Here is a 17,527-nt window from a genome sequence, read left to right as displayed (position 1 = left end):
AAAAAATTTTAACCCGTGCCTCAAAGGGCCTAAAGGGCCTAAACCCAAAATTCAAAAATTTTGGCAAGCGACACATCAATTCTGAAGGAAAATGGCAAGTTACGACCCTTTTAGGACAGAAATTTTGTCCGTTTTGCCGTATCTTGAAGCGTAAGGTCACAAACGGCCCAATGACGACGTGAGGCTATGGGCTGGCGGGGCGCGCCGCGGCCGGCCCGCCGCGCCGCTGAGCGTGCGCGCGCGGCAGGGTTGCGCATCGCCGCTTTACACCGGCGTAGAGGAACGAACGGTGGGGTGGGAGGGGGATATCCGGTGGAAATGCATCCACATTTTCTATCCATAATGAAAATGCATTATACTTTTTCAATATAGATGAGGAAATATGAGCCATACAAGGAAGTGATGAAAAGAGTGACAAATACATATATAGTTTGTACGGTTAAGGGTGTAAGTGGGGAAAATTTGCCGTAACTACAGAACAGCCCTGAAAATCTTCGGGAAATAAAAGCTGCTATTGATGAGAGGTTTAATTAAGGACTAATTAAAAAGATAGGTGCGATGTTGTCGAATCGTAAGCCCTTTACGCGATCAAAAGCGATTAGTGTAAATTTAATTGGAAAAGTTTAAGAAAAATTTGATGAAAGAAAATTGCCCCAAATTCGGGAAGTGCTTCGCAAAACTCAAAAATAAGGCACACCCTACCCTCCCTAGGGGGGGGGGGGGGGCTTCCAACTTTTTTTTCTCAAATGGTAACCTACCTTTTGATACATCTTTGGAAAGAACATTCGGAACTAAGAATTTTGGCGCATACCGCAGATCATATCTTAATATTTGACCGAGTTATGCTAGGTCGAAGGTCAATTTTGTCCTATGTTCCAAAATTCATAATTCCACTTCAAATCATCGTACAGAAATAAAGTAATATGGAAAATTTTAAAAAAAAATGTAAGCACTAAGTAAAAATCACAGAAATCACTTCAAACTAATTTTAAGGGAGGGTTCAGACCCCCAAATATGTAAGTTCAAAGTTCATACGATTTTCTCGCGAAATAAGCCAATTTATCCCCTTACTTTGCCTCAACATTATCTCGGTTATAGTTCAAAATTAGTTAAAAAATGCGTTTTCAAGTCCCCAAATTTTATGCAAAGTGTAAAAAAAGAATCACGTTAAATTTCATGTCTCGAACTTTACCTGAAATTTGGGGACTTGAAAACGTAATGTTGAACCAATTTTGAATTGAAATCAAATCCCTTCTATGTAGAAACCCTCCACCTCCCAACCCCCTATCCCCCCCCTCCAGCCGAAGATATACCAGTAGGTAATTCCGGCGTGTCTCGGGAAGTCAATTCCTAGCTGAGTGTTTTCTCTTAATTTGTTTTCTTATTTACTATTTTAACTAACCGTATTTACACTGCTAGTTATATTTCCTTTGTTAATTCCATCTCTTATTATATTTTATAGTATTATGTACATTCTTACATAATGTGATACTATATACATTACACACCTAAGCTATTTACATTTACAATTAGCTCTTGAATACTATAGTTAATTTCACTCCTGTTATAACATATTATATATACATATTATATATTTCTTTTGATAATAAATGACTTATCGTGACAAAAAAAAATTTTTTGAACTTACAAAATGTTGAGGCAAAGTAAGGGAAATTGGCTCATCTCGCGGGAAAATCGTGCGACCGACGTACTTGCAGGTCCGAACCCCCCCCCCCCCCCCTCTTAAAATTATTTTGAAGTGACTTTTACTTAAAAGAGGTGCTCAAAATTTGGTAAATTTTCCCGTTTTATTTTTTTTCCTACAATAATTTGAACCGGAGTTATGATATTTTGAAAACAGGTCAAATTTGAACTTCGACCTATCATAACTTGGTCAGAAATTAAGATATGATCTGAGGTTTGCGCCAAAATTCTTAGTTCCTAATGCTCTTTCCAATGATGTATTAAAAGGTAGGAAGTATAGGTGGATCAAAGTAAAGGTAAGTAAAAAAAAAAGTTGGGAGCCCCCCCCCCCCCTTCCGCTCTCCTGAGGTTGGGACAAAAATGTTGACCCCCCCCCCCCCTCCCCTAAAACATGATCCCCTTTGAGATAGAATTATTTTCAGAGTTTCGTTTTTTAATTTCGAACGGTTCAAAAGTTAGAGTGGGTTAGCAGGACTTTTGAAACACCCCGTATTTGTATATACTATGTACGTAAAAAGAAAAGAAGAAGAAAATACCAGCGGGGACTCTAGAATGTACCTCGGTATTAGAGAAGCAGTCAGCGGGTTTAAAGTGTTTAAGCGTATGAATTTACTTTGATGCAAAATCTTATTTTGATTAATATCATTTATTAGTTCTTCATTAATCATTTAAAACATCTAGTGCTCGGTTAAAAAGAAAAATAAAAAATAACAAAATCTCCATGCTTAACTACAAAACAATAATTATCAATTGGGTATTTGTTGCAATTGATCAAAAATTATTGATTTACAAGGATTTGGTTCTTAACAACAGAAAAACAAAATTGAACCTTTCCAAAAAAACTCAAAAATGTATTAAAGAAAGGGAGATTCCCAAGTAGCATTTTTCAACGGGAAAATCGCGATTTTATCGCCGATAAAATCGCTAGGATCATCTGAGCGATTATCCTCGATCTTTTCGCGATTTTATCGGCCCAAAAAATTGCGATTTTATCGCGATAAGATCGACGATAATCGCTCAGATGTTGGTGATCCTAGCGATTTTATCACCGATAAAATCGCTAAATGTTTTTTTTTTTTTATTTATTTATTTGCCCTCCTCTGTATTTTATTTCATACCTTGAAATACGGTTGGTAAAATAAGGTTCTATTGGTAATCTCATCATTCTGTCTCTGTAAAATTACCAATAATAGTGAGATGGCAAAGTTACCGATGGACCTTGGTATAAACGCCAATATTTTTTATCGACTGTGGTAGAATTACCGAGATAAAATGGTAAAGTTACCGGGAATTGATTACCAATAAAATGGGTATTCTTACCTGAAAAAATCAGTAAAAACACCGGTTTTTAGGTAAGCTTACCAGTCTGTCTTTGTAACATTACCAATAATTGATAAAAAAAATGATATGGTTAAGTTACCAACGGACCTTGGTAAACACGGCGGTGGCATAGAAACATCTTTCATAAGCGTCATTCATGCGTTAGTGGGCGTTGAATTTTATCTCTATAAAATCGTGTTGGATTTGATAAAATCGCGATTTTATTGCAATTTATCGCGATTTTTTATCCGATAATATTGCAATAAATCGTGACGTCGATAAAATCGCGATACATTCTCCGATTAAATCGCAATTTATCGCGATTACTGCTACTTGGGTTACTGCAATCGATGGAACAGGAGCTGAAATATCGTTTTAGGCCCATGTGCCATCTTAGATTTTAGAACTTTGAAAATTTGACTGATTTGAGTTTCCCGTCAAACAACATCTCTATCTTCCAAGTTTCACAAAATTGATCAAACAGAAGCTGAGTTACTATTTTAGTTAGTGATCGCGCTAAGTATCTTGAATTTTAGAATGTGAAAATTTCAGTTTCCAGTTAAAAAATATTCTCTACTAGTCCAACCATTAAGGTTCGTAAAATTCCAGGGGTCGAGATATCATTTTAACCCCCTAGTAAACAATTAATTTAGGGCAACACTTCTCCGTGCTATCCCAAACATATTGACGCGAACATAGCGTCTTGTGCTACGCCGCGCCGGCGCGGCAGCTGTGCGCGTCCTGACGACTCATCTCGCGCGTCGCACAGTGCGTACATAGACATTTTTAGCCGGACAAACCATCCAGAAAAAATTGTCTGGCTTTTTTGTCGATTATTTTAAAGATCTGGTTGTGAGTACACTGGAGCTCTTTAAAGCATTGAGCGCAACAAAAGTTGATGCCGCGTTTTTTTTTTTTTTTTTTTCTTAAACAAGGGCAGCGCATAATAAACTGTAATTTTCTTGTATATTTACATGGGATCCATTATTTAATTACTCATGGAGGAGCTTTGGCAAGCTTTCGTTTATTATGAAAATACAAGCTATTTTAGTACCTATATGTAAGGGTCAAATAGTTCTTTAGAGATTAGAGACTAGGTATGTCAACCAGTGGTCCGAATCTCTAAAATATGAGGGAAAAATACTATTGAAAATTTATTTAGTTCAACTTTTTGTGTCGAGTTCATGATAAAAAATCCCAGTTTGTATAGAATTTGTTTTACTCGTTATATTTCTTTTGCCCTGTTTAAATATTAAAGAAAAAAGTTTTTTCATGATACGCAATCGTGCCCAACCTAAACTAAAAAGATTTTAAAGAGATTTGTATTATCTTAGATTTCCTATGTTTGCACGCTGCGACCGACAGCGACAGATAGTACGAAACAAAACCTCGATAGACCATAATTAAAAAATTATCTAACTGTTTGAACGGGTTATGTTAGTTCAAACTCTAAGTTTGGGAGCAAACCCCTGTACCTACATTTGCGTATGCGGATTCAATACATAACGACTTCTCTATTTTGTACGTTGTCTCTTTTTTTCTTTTTGTTGTCACATACTTAAGTTACCTATTTTTTGGCGAAAAAAAAACGGACGTATTTGAAATTGCCCTCTGTTTTCTGGATGGTGTGACTCAAAGCAAACTCCGTACATATTCAGATAGTGGGTAATGAATTCAAAGGAACTTAAATACTAAAGGAACCCGTTTATCCAAAGTGAGGGTTAGGTGCAGCTGAAAATGCTTACATGCCCACACTGTGCGTCGCCGCGTCTCGCCGTGCGCTATGCAAATCCACTGATGATACGGTTCTGTTTACCGGTAGCTAGCCGTATACCTGGGCTCATAATTTATCAGCAGTTAAGGGGTACCTATCACGCCGCTGTTCTTAGGAATTGAGGGAACTGGTCGCACGAACAACGCAACGCCTCGCCAGGGGGATAGTTCATGATCCGATGTCATCATTAATATAAAGGAACCTACAACAAAACGGCCAAATCGGCCTAAACACGGAATCGTACGATTTTCTCAGGGATGATAGAGGGTCTTCCCAGACACTCAAAACTGGTCATATTTTTTGCCTAACCCCCAGGGAAAAGGGGGGGATGGGGGTCAAAGTCAAAAACTTTAAATTAGCATAACTTCTCAACGGTTTGTCGTAGAAAGATGATCTTGGTGTCAAAATTTTCAAAAAAATGAGAGCTTTCAGAATGTATGTAGGAAATTAATACAATTTTAAATTTTGACCCACTTTTGGGGCATTTTACAAGGTCCCCCTTTCGTAAATTTTCGTTTTTTGAGATTTTCGGTTGTTTGGTTTGCACGAATCAAAACAAAAACAATTTTAAATGAAAGTAGAGCGTTTAAGCTTTAAAACAAGCTCAAGATGATCTTGGGGAAACGATTAGAAGCGGAGTTATGAGTCTTCAAAGTTGACGCGGCGCGCGGGAACCTTGTATGTTCCGAGTCTCAAGGTCACCTGCGCGCCCCGGATTGCCTGCAAGTTGCAAGTTTTTATATTTTTATGCTTCTGTAGGTCATTTTTAATGTGAATCATTCAATGAAGATAGAATAATCGAATTTTTTTAATTTTACAGGAGGAGCGAGAGGGGGCTTAGAGTATCAACCATTATGTCCATCATACCTCATTAAACATTTGCTGACGATGACGATTGTGCTCTAATAATTTAGAAGAAACCATGGACCCTCAGTTCAAATATACATATGCTCCATACAGAACTGAACCATTTAGAAATTATAACCCATTGATGCCAAATTTTGGGGTACCCCTAATTTTAAAATTTTTTAATTGAGCTATAAGCTACAGCGCTTGACGGAACTCACTTGGTAAAGCCAAATAGTTTCTTGTAGAAGCAGACGAGCTTTGAGCTTCAAAACAAGTCTCAGGTATGCTTGAGGGGGCTATTTGAAACGCAGTTAAAATTTTTTGACGTTAATGTGGTGTACCTCGCCGAAGGCCCATTGTGTAAAATTAAAAAATTCTGATTCAACTATCTTCATTGAATGATTTACATTAAAAATGACCTACAGAAGCATAAAAACACAAAAACTTGCAACCTGTAGGCAATCCGGGGCGCGCAGGTGACCTGAGACTCGGAACATACAAGGTTCCCGCGCGCCGCGTCAACTTTGAAGACTTATATCTCCGCTTCTAATCGTTTCCCCAAGATCATCTTGAGCTTGTTTTAAAGCTTAAACGCTCTTCTTTCATTTGAAATTGTTTTTGTTTTGATTCGAGCAAACCGAACAACCGAAAATCTCAAAAAACGAAAATTTACGAAAGGGGGGGCCTTGTAAAATGCCCAAAAAGTGGGTCAAATTTTAAAATTTTATTAATTTCATACATATATTCTGAAAGCTCTCATATTTTTGGAAATTTTGACACCAAGATCATCTTTCTACGACAAACCGTTGAGAAGTTATGCTAATTTAAAGGTTTTGACTTTGACCCCCCATCCCCCCCCTTTTCCCTGGGGGTTAGGCAAAAAATATGACCAGTTTTGAGTGTCTGGGAAGACCCTCTATCATCCCTGAGAAAATCGTACGATTCCGTGTTTAGGCCGATTTGGCCGTTTTGTTGTAGGGTTTCGAAGGATTCTACCTTCCAGTCAGTTCCACCTTTTTCTAAGACACTCGAGAGGTCGCCAGATTGTGAGATAAATGTGAATATTTTACATGAATTTGAATTGGGAAAAGAGCTGAAAAAGCAATACTTATCTGGCAACAGTAGAGTTCGAAAGGGACAAGAGGCTGCCTCCCTGGGAAAACCCCTGATTTAGCCGGAAATTTCATTAATAAAACAAATTGGTTCCGTTTGAAGCATCAAATGAATAGGTACTGGGGGAAAGCTATTTTGAAATAATAATTGTAAATGGACACAGATGCTGTAAAAAAGGGAAAAATGGGAGGGGAAGGAAATGAAATGAGGGTATAAGAGGTTGTTCCATCTGCCATATAAGTTGGGCCCAGAATAGAAATTTTTCATTTTTTCTGGTATCAAAGTGTATGGTCTAAGGTGTCCGAAAATGGCCAACTTTTTGATCTGGCCCCCCAGGAGAGGGTAGAGTACCTGTATAGGGAGAGTATGGACAGATCGGTTCATGGAGGGATTTGGGCCCAAAAGTGCAGCCACCCTTCTGAGCAACTTCTAACACACAAAATTTCACTGCCAGCCTACAGATTTCAATTCTAACCAAGATGGCTAAGAATGTACATAAATATGCGTTCTTTCGCAAAAATAAGTAAATTTATGCAAAAAGTAAGCCAAATACATGCTTTCTAAACGACGGTTTGTAACAATTGTATTTGTAAATCGCTTTGAACATTCGAAATTCATAGGTTGGCTGCCCTTTTGGGCCCTAACTTTATTCGCGGAGGCATCGGTGAAAGCCTGATGGACTTTCGGAGTTTCAGATCTGTCCATACTCTCCCTATACAGGTACTCAAGGAGAGGGGGGATGGGGGTCCAATGAAAATCACTTTTTGGGCATAACTCGAGAACGGTTAAAGAAATGCACAAAACTTTTTTTAAAATGAAAGAGCATAATAAAAGCTTTCATTTTATGTATTAGAAGTTAGTATTTAATCAATTTTTGAATAAGTTATGACCAATCAAAAATCTAGAAAAAGTAAAAAAATCGGTTTTTTAAATTTTAATGGTACGGCGATCGTTCTCAGAAGCACAAAAAACTTTCTAATTAAAAGCCTTTGATCTTCTGGTTAAAATGAGACCAATTTCAACGCAGGGAAATTATTCATTCCGGAGTTATGATTTTTTAAAGTTGCCGCGGCAGGGTCCGCGACCCTCCCCGAGTTCAAAATCGCGCCCGTCACGCAACTTTAATTGCAAAATCGAAAATTTTGCATACAACATGTATTGGAAGGTTGTAGGTGCTCAAATGTGGCCGAATTATTTTAATTATGCCTCCCCCCCTGGAGGGGGAGGGGGGGGGTCCATTGAAAATCGATTTTTTGGACATAACTCAAGAACGGTTGAAGATAATGCACCAATTTTTGTTTAAATGAAAGAACATGAAAAGAGCTTCCGGTTTGTGCATTGAAAGCAGCAATCAAAAAATGGCAATGAGTCATAAAAATCAATGAAAGTAATTTCGAAGAATTGAAAGTAATGAAACTCACCAAGCCATGATATCATGTCACTGCTCATCGTCGGTACTCCTTGCTTCATCCTCATTTTCTTCCTCGTCCTCGTTCTCCGAGAATTGAAAGTCACACTTTCGCAAAGGAAAACAGTCGTTGAGATATGCTAAGGGGGCGGGTTTATTTTCAAATCGCCCGTAAAACAAGTACCAAAGAAGTGTAACAATATGCGCACAAGGGTTTACAATGCGTGCACCATTTTTGCAGGTGCAGTAACTCCCTTTAATAGATTCGGACGAAATAATACGCCTAACCCTCGCGAGGAACCGAAAGTCGTAACAGTTGAGATTTTAGGAAATACGCAGGGACGGCGGGAGGCTCGCAATTGTAAGCCAAGAAAGTGGTCCCCGCGAGGTGCGGGCTCTGTCGAGCCGACATCGGTCATGAATCACTCAGAAGCACAAAACAGCGGCTTTCAGTACACAAACCGTAAGCTCTTTTCATGTTCTTTCATTTAAAAAAAAGTTTGGTGCTTTATCTTTAACCGTTTTTGAGTTATGTCCTCAAAATCGATTTTCAATGGACCACCCCCCCTCCACCTCCAGGGGGGGGGGGGGGCATAATTAAAATAATTCGGCCACATTTGAGCACCTAAAACCTTCCAATACATGTTGTATGCAAAATTTTCGATTTTGCAATTAAAGTTGCGTGACGGGCGCGATTTCGAACTCGGGGAAGCGGTCCCCGTGGGTCGCGGACCCTGCCACGGCAACTTTAAAAAATCATAACTCCGGAATGAATAATTTCCCTGCGTTGAACTAGGTCTCATTTTAACCAGAAGATCAAAGGCTTTTATTTTGGAAGTTTTTTGTGCTTCTGAGAACGATCGCCGTACCTTTAAAATTAAAAAAACCGATTTTTTTACTTTTTCAAAATCTTTGATCGGTCATAACTTATTCAAAAATTGATTAAATACTAACTTCTAATACATAAAACGAAAGCTTTTATTATGCTCTTTCATTTTAAAAAAAGTTTTGTGCATTTCTTTAACCGTTCTCGAGTTATGCCCAAAAAGTGATTTTCATTGGACCCCCATCCCTCCTCTCCCGGGGGGGGGGGGGGGGGCAGATCAAAAAGTTGGCCATTTTCGGACACCTTAGACCATACCTACACTTTGATACCTGAAAAAATGAAAAATTTCCATTCTGGGCCCAACTCATACGGCAGATGGAACAACCTCTTTCTTATGCAATCAGGGAGAATAAAAAAAAAAAAAAACATCAGAGAAATTTATATGCAATGAAACTATATATATATAAAAAAAAAAAAAAAAAAAAAAAAAAAAAAAAAAAAAAAAAAAAAACACACACACACACACACACAAGTGGGCTCATAGCTATTTGGAACTCGAACTGTAGTATCGTTGAGCAGTTTTTAGATCCCTACGCCACCGATAATCTTCTTAGGAAGTAAAGACGAACTTTTGCTACTTCAGAAAGTCCAATCGCGGCAGGAGATTCACAGTTGGCACTTTTCTCCGCCCGATGGGACTAACGTGCCAGTTAAATGCGTTTTTGAAGAAATGCGATCGATCCCCATCATTGCCTCATCTCCACATATTTACTGATGCGCAAGGAGGTAATGGTACGCTCCGGTAGCAAGGTTCTGTGACAAAATCATTTTTGCACTGATTCCCAAGTAGCATTTTGCAACGAAAAAATTGCAATTTAAATGAAATAAAATTTCCAGATGATTTCAACTTTCTTGCAAGAAAATTGCAATTATTTTACAACATCTGACCCCCTCATTGTAAAAAAGTTGCAATTTTTTTTTGCAAAGAAATTTCAATATTGACGACCTTTAAATTTCAACCCCTAAATTTTCCGGGGAAATTATAATAATTCGAACCCATGCTTACCTAATGTCCTACGACGTTTAGCAGCATAAAATACCGGACGCCCTTGAGTGGGCTTGAACCCGACCCGCGAATGTCATAGCGGAGCACTCTTCCACTGAGCTACAGGGAGCTGATGATGAGCAGGGTTGAAATCACGCCTGTTAAGGCTGTTATCGCATGCATTGCGTCAGTGCGTGGCTCAACATTCATCATAGATTTGATTAACGCCGTTTTTCTCAGGCTTCTTTCTTTTGCCTATTATTTATTTTTTTTCGTGTTATTTATTTTTTTCATATTTTTTTTGTCTGATTTTTTTTTCGATATCACGTAATAGGTACTCACACTAAATTTACACCGGTGTAAATTACACCACATACTAACTTGAGAACTTAAAAATATTTTCAAAAAATATTTTTAAAATATTTTCAAAACTTTCATAAGGAATATTTTTAATATGCATGTTTACAGGCAATATTTTTGAATTATTTTAAAAATATTTTTTGTAAACATTTTCAAAATATTCCTTTAAAATGTTTTAAAAACATTTTGAAAATATCTTAATTACAATATTGCCATGAAAATATTTTATAAAGGTGACAATATTTTCAAAATATGTTGGGCTATATGGGTTAGGTAAGACATTTAAGTCGAAAAAACTTTAAAACAACTAGAGAATTGGATGCCAGGCACATGGCGTGAATTTGTTACAACATGATTGCACCAAAATTGCAGTCTTTATAGTGCCTTGAAAAAGAAGGTTAGGCAACAAGCATAATCTACATTTCTTGCAAACTTATTGCAATAAAATTGCAACTTTTTAAGCGCCTTCAAATGAACGTATAGGCAACAAGCAAAAATTGCAATCAACTCACAATCCATTGCAATGAAATTGCAATCCATGCTACTTGGGTTTTGACCGCCCGCTCGCGCCGTTTGGCCTTTTCGGACAAAAATCGATAAATTTAGCAAATCCACAGCCATTCGCAGGCAATTATGGCTGATATTCATTTTCGGTAGTCTACTTAAACACGCCATATGCTTACTTTTTCGGAGAAATGCGGAGAAACTTTTAGAAGCTGGCTTAAAGTTAAATTTTCATCTTTTCGAAGCGGGTAACTTTAGAGGAGTGTAGCAGCCTTCAGATTTGAGATAATCTGGCTAGTGAAAAATGTTCCTCTGAGTCTCAACAATAAGTTTTGAGGATCAAAATTTACATGGGTTAATCTCACAATAAAATACAAGGGTAGAGAAGATTTTGACGGAGAGAGACAAGTTCAGGAACAGCGGAATGCGCCACATTTGAGGAGCTCTAGGAAAAAATGGGGGCACAAGAACTGAAAATAAATGCCAGGTTCGTATATTATGAATCCTTAGGAATACTTCATGCCCACCCCGGATCCAAAATTAGCGACATCCCCATGTCCGACCTTTTGCACCTTTCGATCCAGTGTGTGCCGTCCAAGAAGTGTGCGCATTTTGCTCCTATTTAGTCCGTTGACTACGACCCAAAAATGGCAAAAACCCTGCACTTTTTGATTGGAATATGCCGCTTTCAGGGCTCATTGGTGGTACTCCCAGGAGTAATTCTGGAAGGGGAAACACTCTGAGACCCGCGACTGGAGCAAGATGGCCGTTAAAGTCCGCCATTTTGGTTTTCCTTCAAAGCGCTGTCCCTCGGTTGCTATTGATCCGATTTTGATCAACTCTTTTTTAAATGAAAGGTTATTTTCAGGAGAACAATTTTATTCCTTATCAATTTACCTGTTAGTCTAAAATTTTTTTCTAAATTGGGAAAAACTGAAATTTGTCAAATTTTTGGAAATTTCAAGGTCAAATAACTTTTTGACAGGCTAGAAAATGGATATTTTGCCTCCCCTGACGGACTGACGGAGCCGTAGAATTGCCTGACCTTTGATTTGATACCACAACGATTTTTGTGCGATAATAAATAAGCGCGTGAGAGCAATTTAAGTAGGTAAGTGTTGCGCGCTTTGCGCCATGGGGGACCAGTTTCGGCGCTCTAGACGGCCGACGCGACCCTTCAATGCGCTGTATCTCGGTTGCTGTGCGATCAATTTTAATCAATTTTCTCTTATAAGTAATTATACTCATGGAAAACTAGCTCCCTAAACAATTTTGGGGTTAACATGATAATTTTTCAAAATTTTCCGAAAAAACAGAAATTTTCCAGAAATACAAAAATTTTGTAGTTAGATAATGCCTAATGGGCGAATAAATATGAGTGCTTCATTATTGAAAGTAGACGTAGGCTTGATTTAGGTTTAATTTGATATCAAAACCGAATTTGTGCGATGAAAAACAAACCCACGAGAGCAATTTAACTAAACCGCGACGGTGCGCGTCACACGGCGCGTGATCCGTATGGGGTCGTTGGCGCCCTTCACTGCCGTGTAATTCGGTCGCTACTAGATCCGTCCAGATCATTTTGTTCTAAGAAGCTTGAAGAAACTGAAGTCAAAGCTTTGCCGCATTGGACGGATCCGGAAAAGGATCCCTAAGTCGATTAATTTGATACCATCATCATCCCTGCGTGACCAAAATTAGACCCGTGACATACAGCAATTTCATTTCATCTATAAAGTTCATCGCATTACTGTAGGATATCACAGTGAAACAAACAAAATGACGCAAGTATCCTCGGTACGAGATAAGGTGATCCTTCTTTATTTTGAGGCGCTGAATTCGGAAATGACCTATATTTCTTCCTATCACTCTCCAATGTTCCGGAAATGCCGATTTTCCCGGAAAATGTGCACTTTTTGCTATTTTTGGGACTACTGTCCCCCGCATAATGTGACCGTAAAATTTTTCTCGAGTACAAGATACGTCCTTTCCGATGTACTTTAAGCCGCTGAGTGTTCAAAAGTGGCCTCTACATTTTTGCCCATCACCTCTCAGTTTTCCAGAAGAGCCACTTTTTCCCGGAAAAACGCGTAAATCAGACTATTTTTGTCATCAATGCCATTTTTTTAATACATTTCTCTGGACCCGTGGAAGCGTGAATGCCGTGTATTTTGAGCTGTTAAATTCGTATATGACCTAGATTTTTTTTTCATCACCTTCCAGTTTTCCGATAAAGCTAATTTTTCCGAGTCTTAATCTATGCTTTTCTAAATTCCACATGAATGAAAGATACATTTTAAACATTTCTCCAATATGCAATACACCGATCCTTGCGTAATTGCGAACTGCTTTCCTGCTAAAAATGAGTGTAATCTTAGCATATTGATAGCAATGTGCTAGTATTAAGTTGTCAAGCATAATACTGAGTAACGTAATGTTAGCAATATGTCGATACTATACCAGCTATATGTGAGAATTAAGTTCGTTAGTGATACACTAAATGATTATATCCTAGCCACATGTGTGTTATATGTTAAAATTAAGTTGGTCAGCATTATACTAGTATTACACTCAGCAGTGTACCTAATGCTAACCATATACGAGTTATATGTTAGCATTATAAGCTGGTCAGCGTTATATTAGTATTATACTCAGCAGTGTAATGCTTACCATATACGAGTTATCTTTTAGCATTAGCTTAGTCAGCAATAAACGAGTATTATACTCAAAAGTGTAATGCTAAGCATATACGAGTTATATGTCAGCATTAAGTTGATCGAGTAGGTGGGTATTACAATCCAGAGTCATAGAATAATAAAATATGTAAGAAATATGAGCTAATGAAGATATACATGAAGTTTTGTAATATACACAAATTAAACTGTCTTATAAAAAAATGTGTAAATATACATGGAATCGCCCTCAAAATAATCAGCGAAACTCGTTATATATATATATATATATATATATATATATATATATATATATATATATCTCACGAGTTTCGCTGATTATTTTGAGGGCGATTCCATGTATATTTACAAATTTTTTTTAATAAGACAGTTTAATTTGTGTATATTATAAAACTTCATGTATATTTTCATTAGCTCATATTTCTTACATATTTTCAACATTCGTATCTTCAGTTACAAACGGCCCTTCATAGGCTAAATACGGTACTTTTTTCGTTGTAGTTACAAGTGCATGTGCATCGAAAAAGATGAAGATGTATCATAACTCATCAAGGCAGACCCAAAAAAGATCTCGGGAAATTTAAGAAACTTTTTACAACAGGGAAGCCGTCAAAAACATCACAAAAAAGCTCGCTCTCCGTGGAAAATTGACTTTTCCGGGAAATTGCTGTGCGAAAGAAAAAATCCTAGATCATATTCCGATACACTGCTAAAAATGAGTGTAATGCTAGCATTGCACTCGTGAGTGTATAGCTAGCATAATGTGATTTGCACACAGAATTGCATTATGCTAGCATTACGCAAGTTATACACTCACGAGTATAAAGCTAGCATTACACTGGCATTATATTAATTCTACACTCAGAAGTATTCAAATTCACTAATTATGTGCGCATTAGCATTATGCTGGCTTGCTTATCCCTAAATAACAATGCGCTGCCGCCCTTTGAAGGACAGCCCCGCGGGGGTGGCGCTGAGGCCGAGGAGAGAGGGGCGGGGACGCCTTCCGTCCTTACTCCGCGGTAAGATTTTCGCCGTGTTCATATTTGTTAACGGCACCATTGCAACCATTGTAGAAATAGATTTCTCGGGTATGCCCAAGTATATTGATATGAAGCTGTGAAAAAGGGAGCGCAACTTTTAACCGCTTCTAACTTATCAAATACAGGGTGAGCGAAAAGTCCCCGACCCCCCCTCTAACTTTTGAACGAATTGAGCTAAGGAAATGAAACTTTGGGAATGTTCCTATTTCAAAGGGGACCATCTTTTGAGGGGGTCAAAATTTTGGTCCCCCCCCCCCCTCAGGGGGGGACAGGGGCCCCCAACTTTTTTTTTTCAAACAGCAACCCCTATCTTGTGATACCTCATTCGAAAGAGCATAAAAAACTAATGTTGAAAATATGTAAGAAATATGAGCTAATGAAGATATACATGAAGTTTTATAATATACACAAATTAAACTGTCTTATTAAAAAAAATTTGTAAATATACATGGAATCGCCCTCAAAATAATCAGCGAAACTCGTGAGATATATATATATATATATATATATATATATATATATATATATATATATATATATATATAGTTTCCTCAAGTAAGAGTTATTGCAACTTGAGCGCATATGGAGTAAGCGTCGTTGCACCATGACGGAGTCGTTGCACCATGGGGGAATAGTTGCACCATTTAGCTTCCCAGAGTAGGAGAACTTGTACCCAGGGGCCGATTGTACTGCAGTGCCCTCTATATTAATTTTAAAGTGTTCCAGAGTTGTCCCAGAATTGCCTGCAGACTAAAGTACGATATTTTCTAGTGGTGGGCAATTTTATTTTTTATTTATTTTTATTTTTTTCTTTTTACTTAGGTAGGTATTTATTTTTTTATCTATCTATTTTTACTTATTTATTTTTTTATTTTTTGTAACGTGATTCAATTCCCTCATGTTCTTTCAAATGCTTACATCGGCCCTTTATCGGCCCAAAGTGAACCGAGGGGGGGGGGGGGTCGAAACTTTGGGAATGTTCCTATTTCAAAGGGGACCATCTTTTGAGGGGGTCAAAATTTTGGTCCCCCCCCCCTCAGGGGGGGACAGGGGCCCCCCAACTTTTTTTTTTCAAACAGCAACCCCTATCTTGTGATACCTCATTCGAAAGAGCATAAAAAACTAAGAATTTTGGCGCAAAACGCAGATCAATATCTCAATTTTTGACCGAGTTATGATAGGTCAAAGGTCAAATTCGACCTATTTTAAAAAAATCATAACTCCGGTTCAAATTATCGTAAAGAAAAAAATAAAACGGGAAAATTTACCAAATTGTGTTCGCTTTTACGTAAAAATTTCAGAAATCACTTCGATTTAATTTTAAGGGGGGACTCGGACCCCCAAATTCGTCAATTCAAAGGTCATTCAATTTTCCTGCGAAATAAGCCAATTTCCTCTGGATTTGCCTCCACATTATCTCAGTCAGGTCAAAATCAGTTCAACAATACGTTGGCAAGTCCCCAAATTTCGGGAAAAGTTAAAAAAACGAAATTTAAACGGTCAAATTTAATCACCTTAAATCACCTGATTTTGACCTTACTGAGATAATGTGGAGGCAAATCCAGAGGAAATTGGCTTATTTCGCAGGAAAATTGAATGACCTTTGAATTGACGTATTTGGGGGTCCGAGTCCCCCCTTAAAATTAAATCGAAGTGATTTCTGAAATTTTTACGTAAAAGCGAACACAATTTGGTAAATTTTCCCGTTTTATTTTTTTCTTTACGATAATTTGAACCGGAGTTATGATTTTTTTAAAATAGGTCGAATTTGACCTTTGACCTATCATAACTCGGTCAAAAATTGAGATATTGATCTGCGTTTTGCGCCAAAATTCTTAGTTTTTTATGCTCTTTCGAATGAGGTATCACAAGATAGGGGTTGCTGTTTGAAAAAAAAAAGTTGGGGGGCCCCTGTCCCCCCCTGAGGGGGGGGGGACCAAAATTTTGACCCCCTCAAAAGATGGTCCCCTTTGAAATAGGAACATTCCCAAAGTTTCATTTCCTTAGCTCAATTCGTTCAAAAGTTAGAGGGGGGGTCGGGGACTTTTCGCTCACCCTGTATAAATATTAAAAGAAAAGTGAAATCTCTTGAAGTAAATCATAAACACCTTAACAAGTGAGAAGAATAACGAGACAAAAACCATTCATCCGAGGCAGGCTTGGGCCCAGAGAAAACAGGAATCGCACGGCACACAAACGGAATGACTGGTAAACACTAATCACACAGTTATACACTCATTAGTGTAATGCTAGAATTACACTGGCACTGAACCAGTTATACACTCAGCAGTATAAAGCTGAAAAAATTCTTGTTTCCGTATCGATGTCATTTGATGTCAATTGTACGCTCATGAAATAATGCAATGATCGTTCGTACATTACAGAGTGCTATCATAATTTAGATAAGGATTAAAGTTAATACCTACAATGAGAGAAATTTCGTATTTTATTGCCATTAGTATATGCACGCTGATATTTTCTAAATACATGGAATTTTAAATTGTAAATTTTTTTGTTCACAATGCCTTTTTCTAATGAGAAAATAAAAGACTTCTTTACTTCATATTTCTGCTAACAATTATATTTAAAGAAAAATGGTAGAGTGTTGGTTTTACTGACAGTTTCTTTAATTTGAGGATTACCTACATTCTTGCGAAGAAGTCATTTTTCCTAACATCCTTGCACAATGAGCCTTTGCTTTTTTAGTTTTATTTTATGCCCATTTGTTTAATGCCTCAGCATTCTCCTTAGCAGTAACAGAAAAATAGAAAAAGTAATTCCAGTGAAAACACTCATTTTCCCTGAAATTTCAGAATGAACTTAATTTTACAGGATTTGAAAAATACCTGCATAATTGACTTTCTCAAGAAATCGAATCAATGCCATTA

The 17,527-nt window shown here is 37.6% G+C and overlaps 2 protein-coding genes across 4 annotated transcripts in view; one reads left to right on the top strand and one right to left on the bottom strand.

Annotated features, from left to right (window-relative positions):
- The window catches only part of LOC109035795 (uncharacterized), a 125,055-nt gene extending 119,248 nt beyond the window's left edge, over positions 1-5,807 (top strand). For both annotated transcript variants that reach the window (XR_011899168.1, XM_072296256.1), the window contains one exon: positions 5,619-5,807. Coding sequence is in view for 1 of the 2 variants with exons in the window: in XM_072296256.1 (XP_072152357.1) it covers positions 5,619-5,639 (21 nt within the window). In the remaining variant the exon portion in view is untranslated. The remainder of the gene's footprint in view (positions 1-5,618) is intronic.
- LOC109035796 (uncharacterized) overlaps positions 1-17,527 on the bottom strand; it is a 121,620-nt gene that overhangs the window by 63,141 nt on the left and 40,952 nt on the right. The gene's annotated exons all lie outside the window — the stretch shown is intronic.

The sequence above is a fragment of the Bemisia tabaci genome, chromosome 2 (genome assembly GCF_918797505.1).
Source record: "Bemisia tabaci chromosome 2, PGI_BMITA_v3".
Taxonomy (NCBI): Eukaryota; Metazoa; Arthropoda; class Insecta; order Hemiptera; family Aleyrodidae; genus Bemisia; species Bemisia tabaci.
Note: the sequence above shows the minus strand (reverse complement) of the source record. Positions and strands in the feature narration are given on the sequence as shown.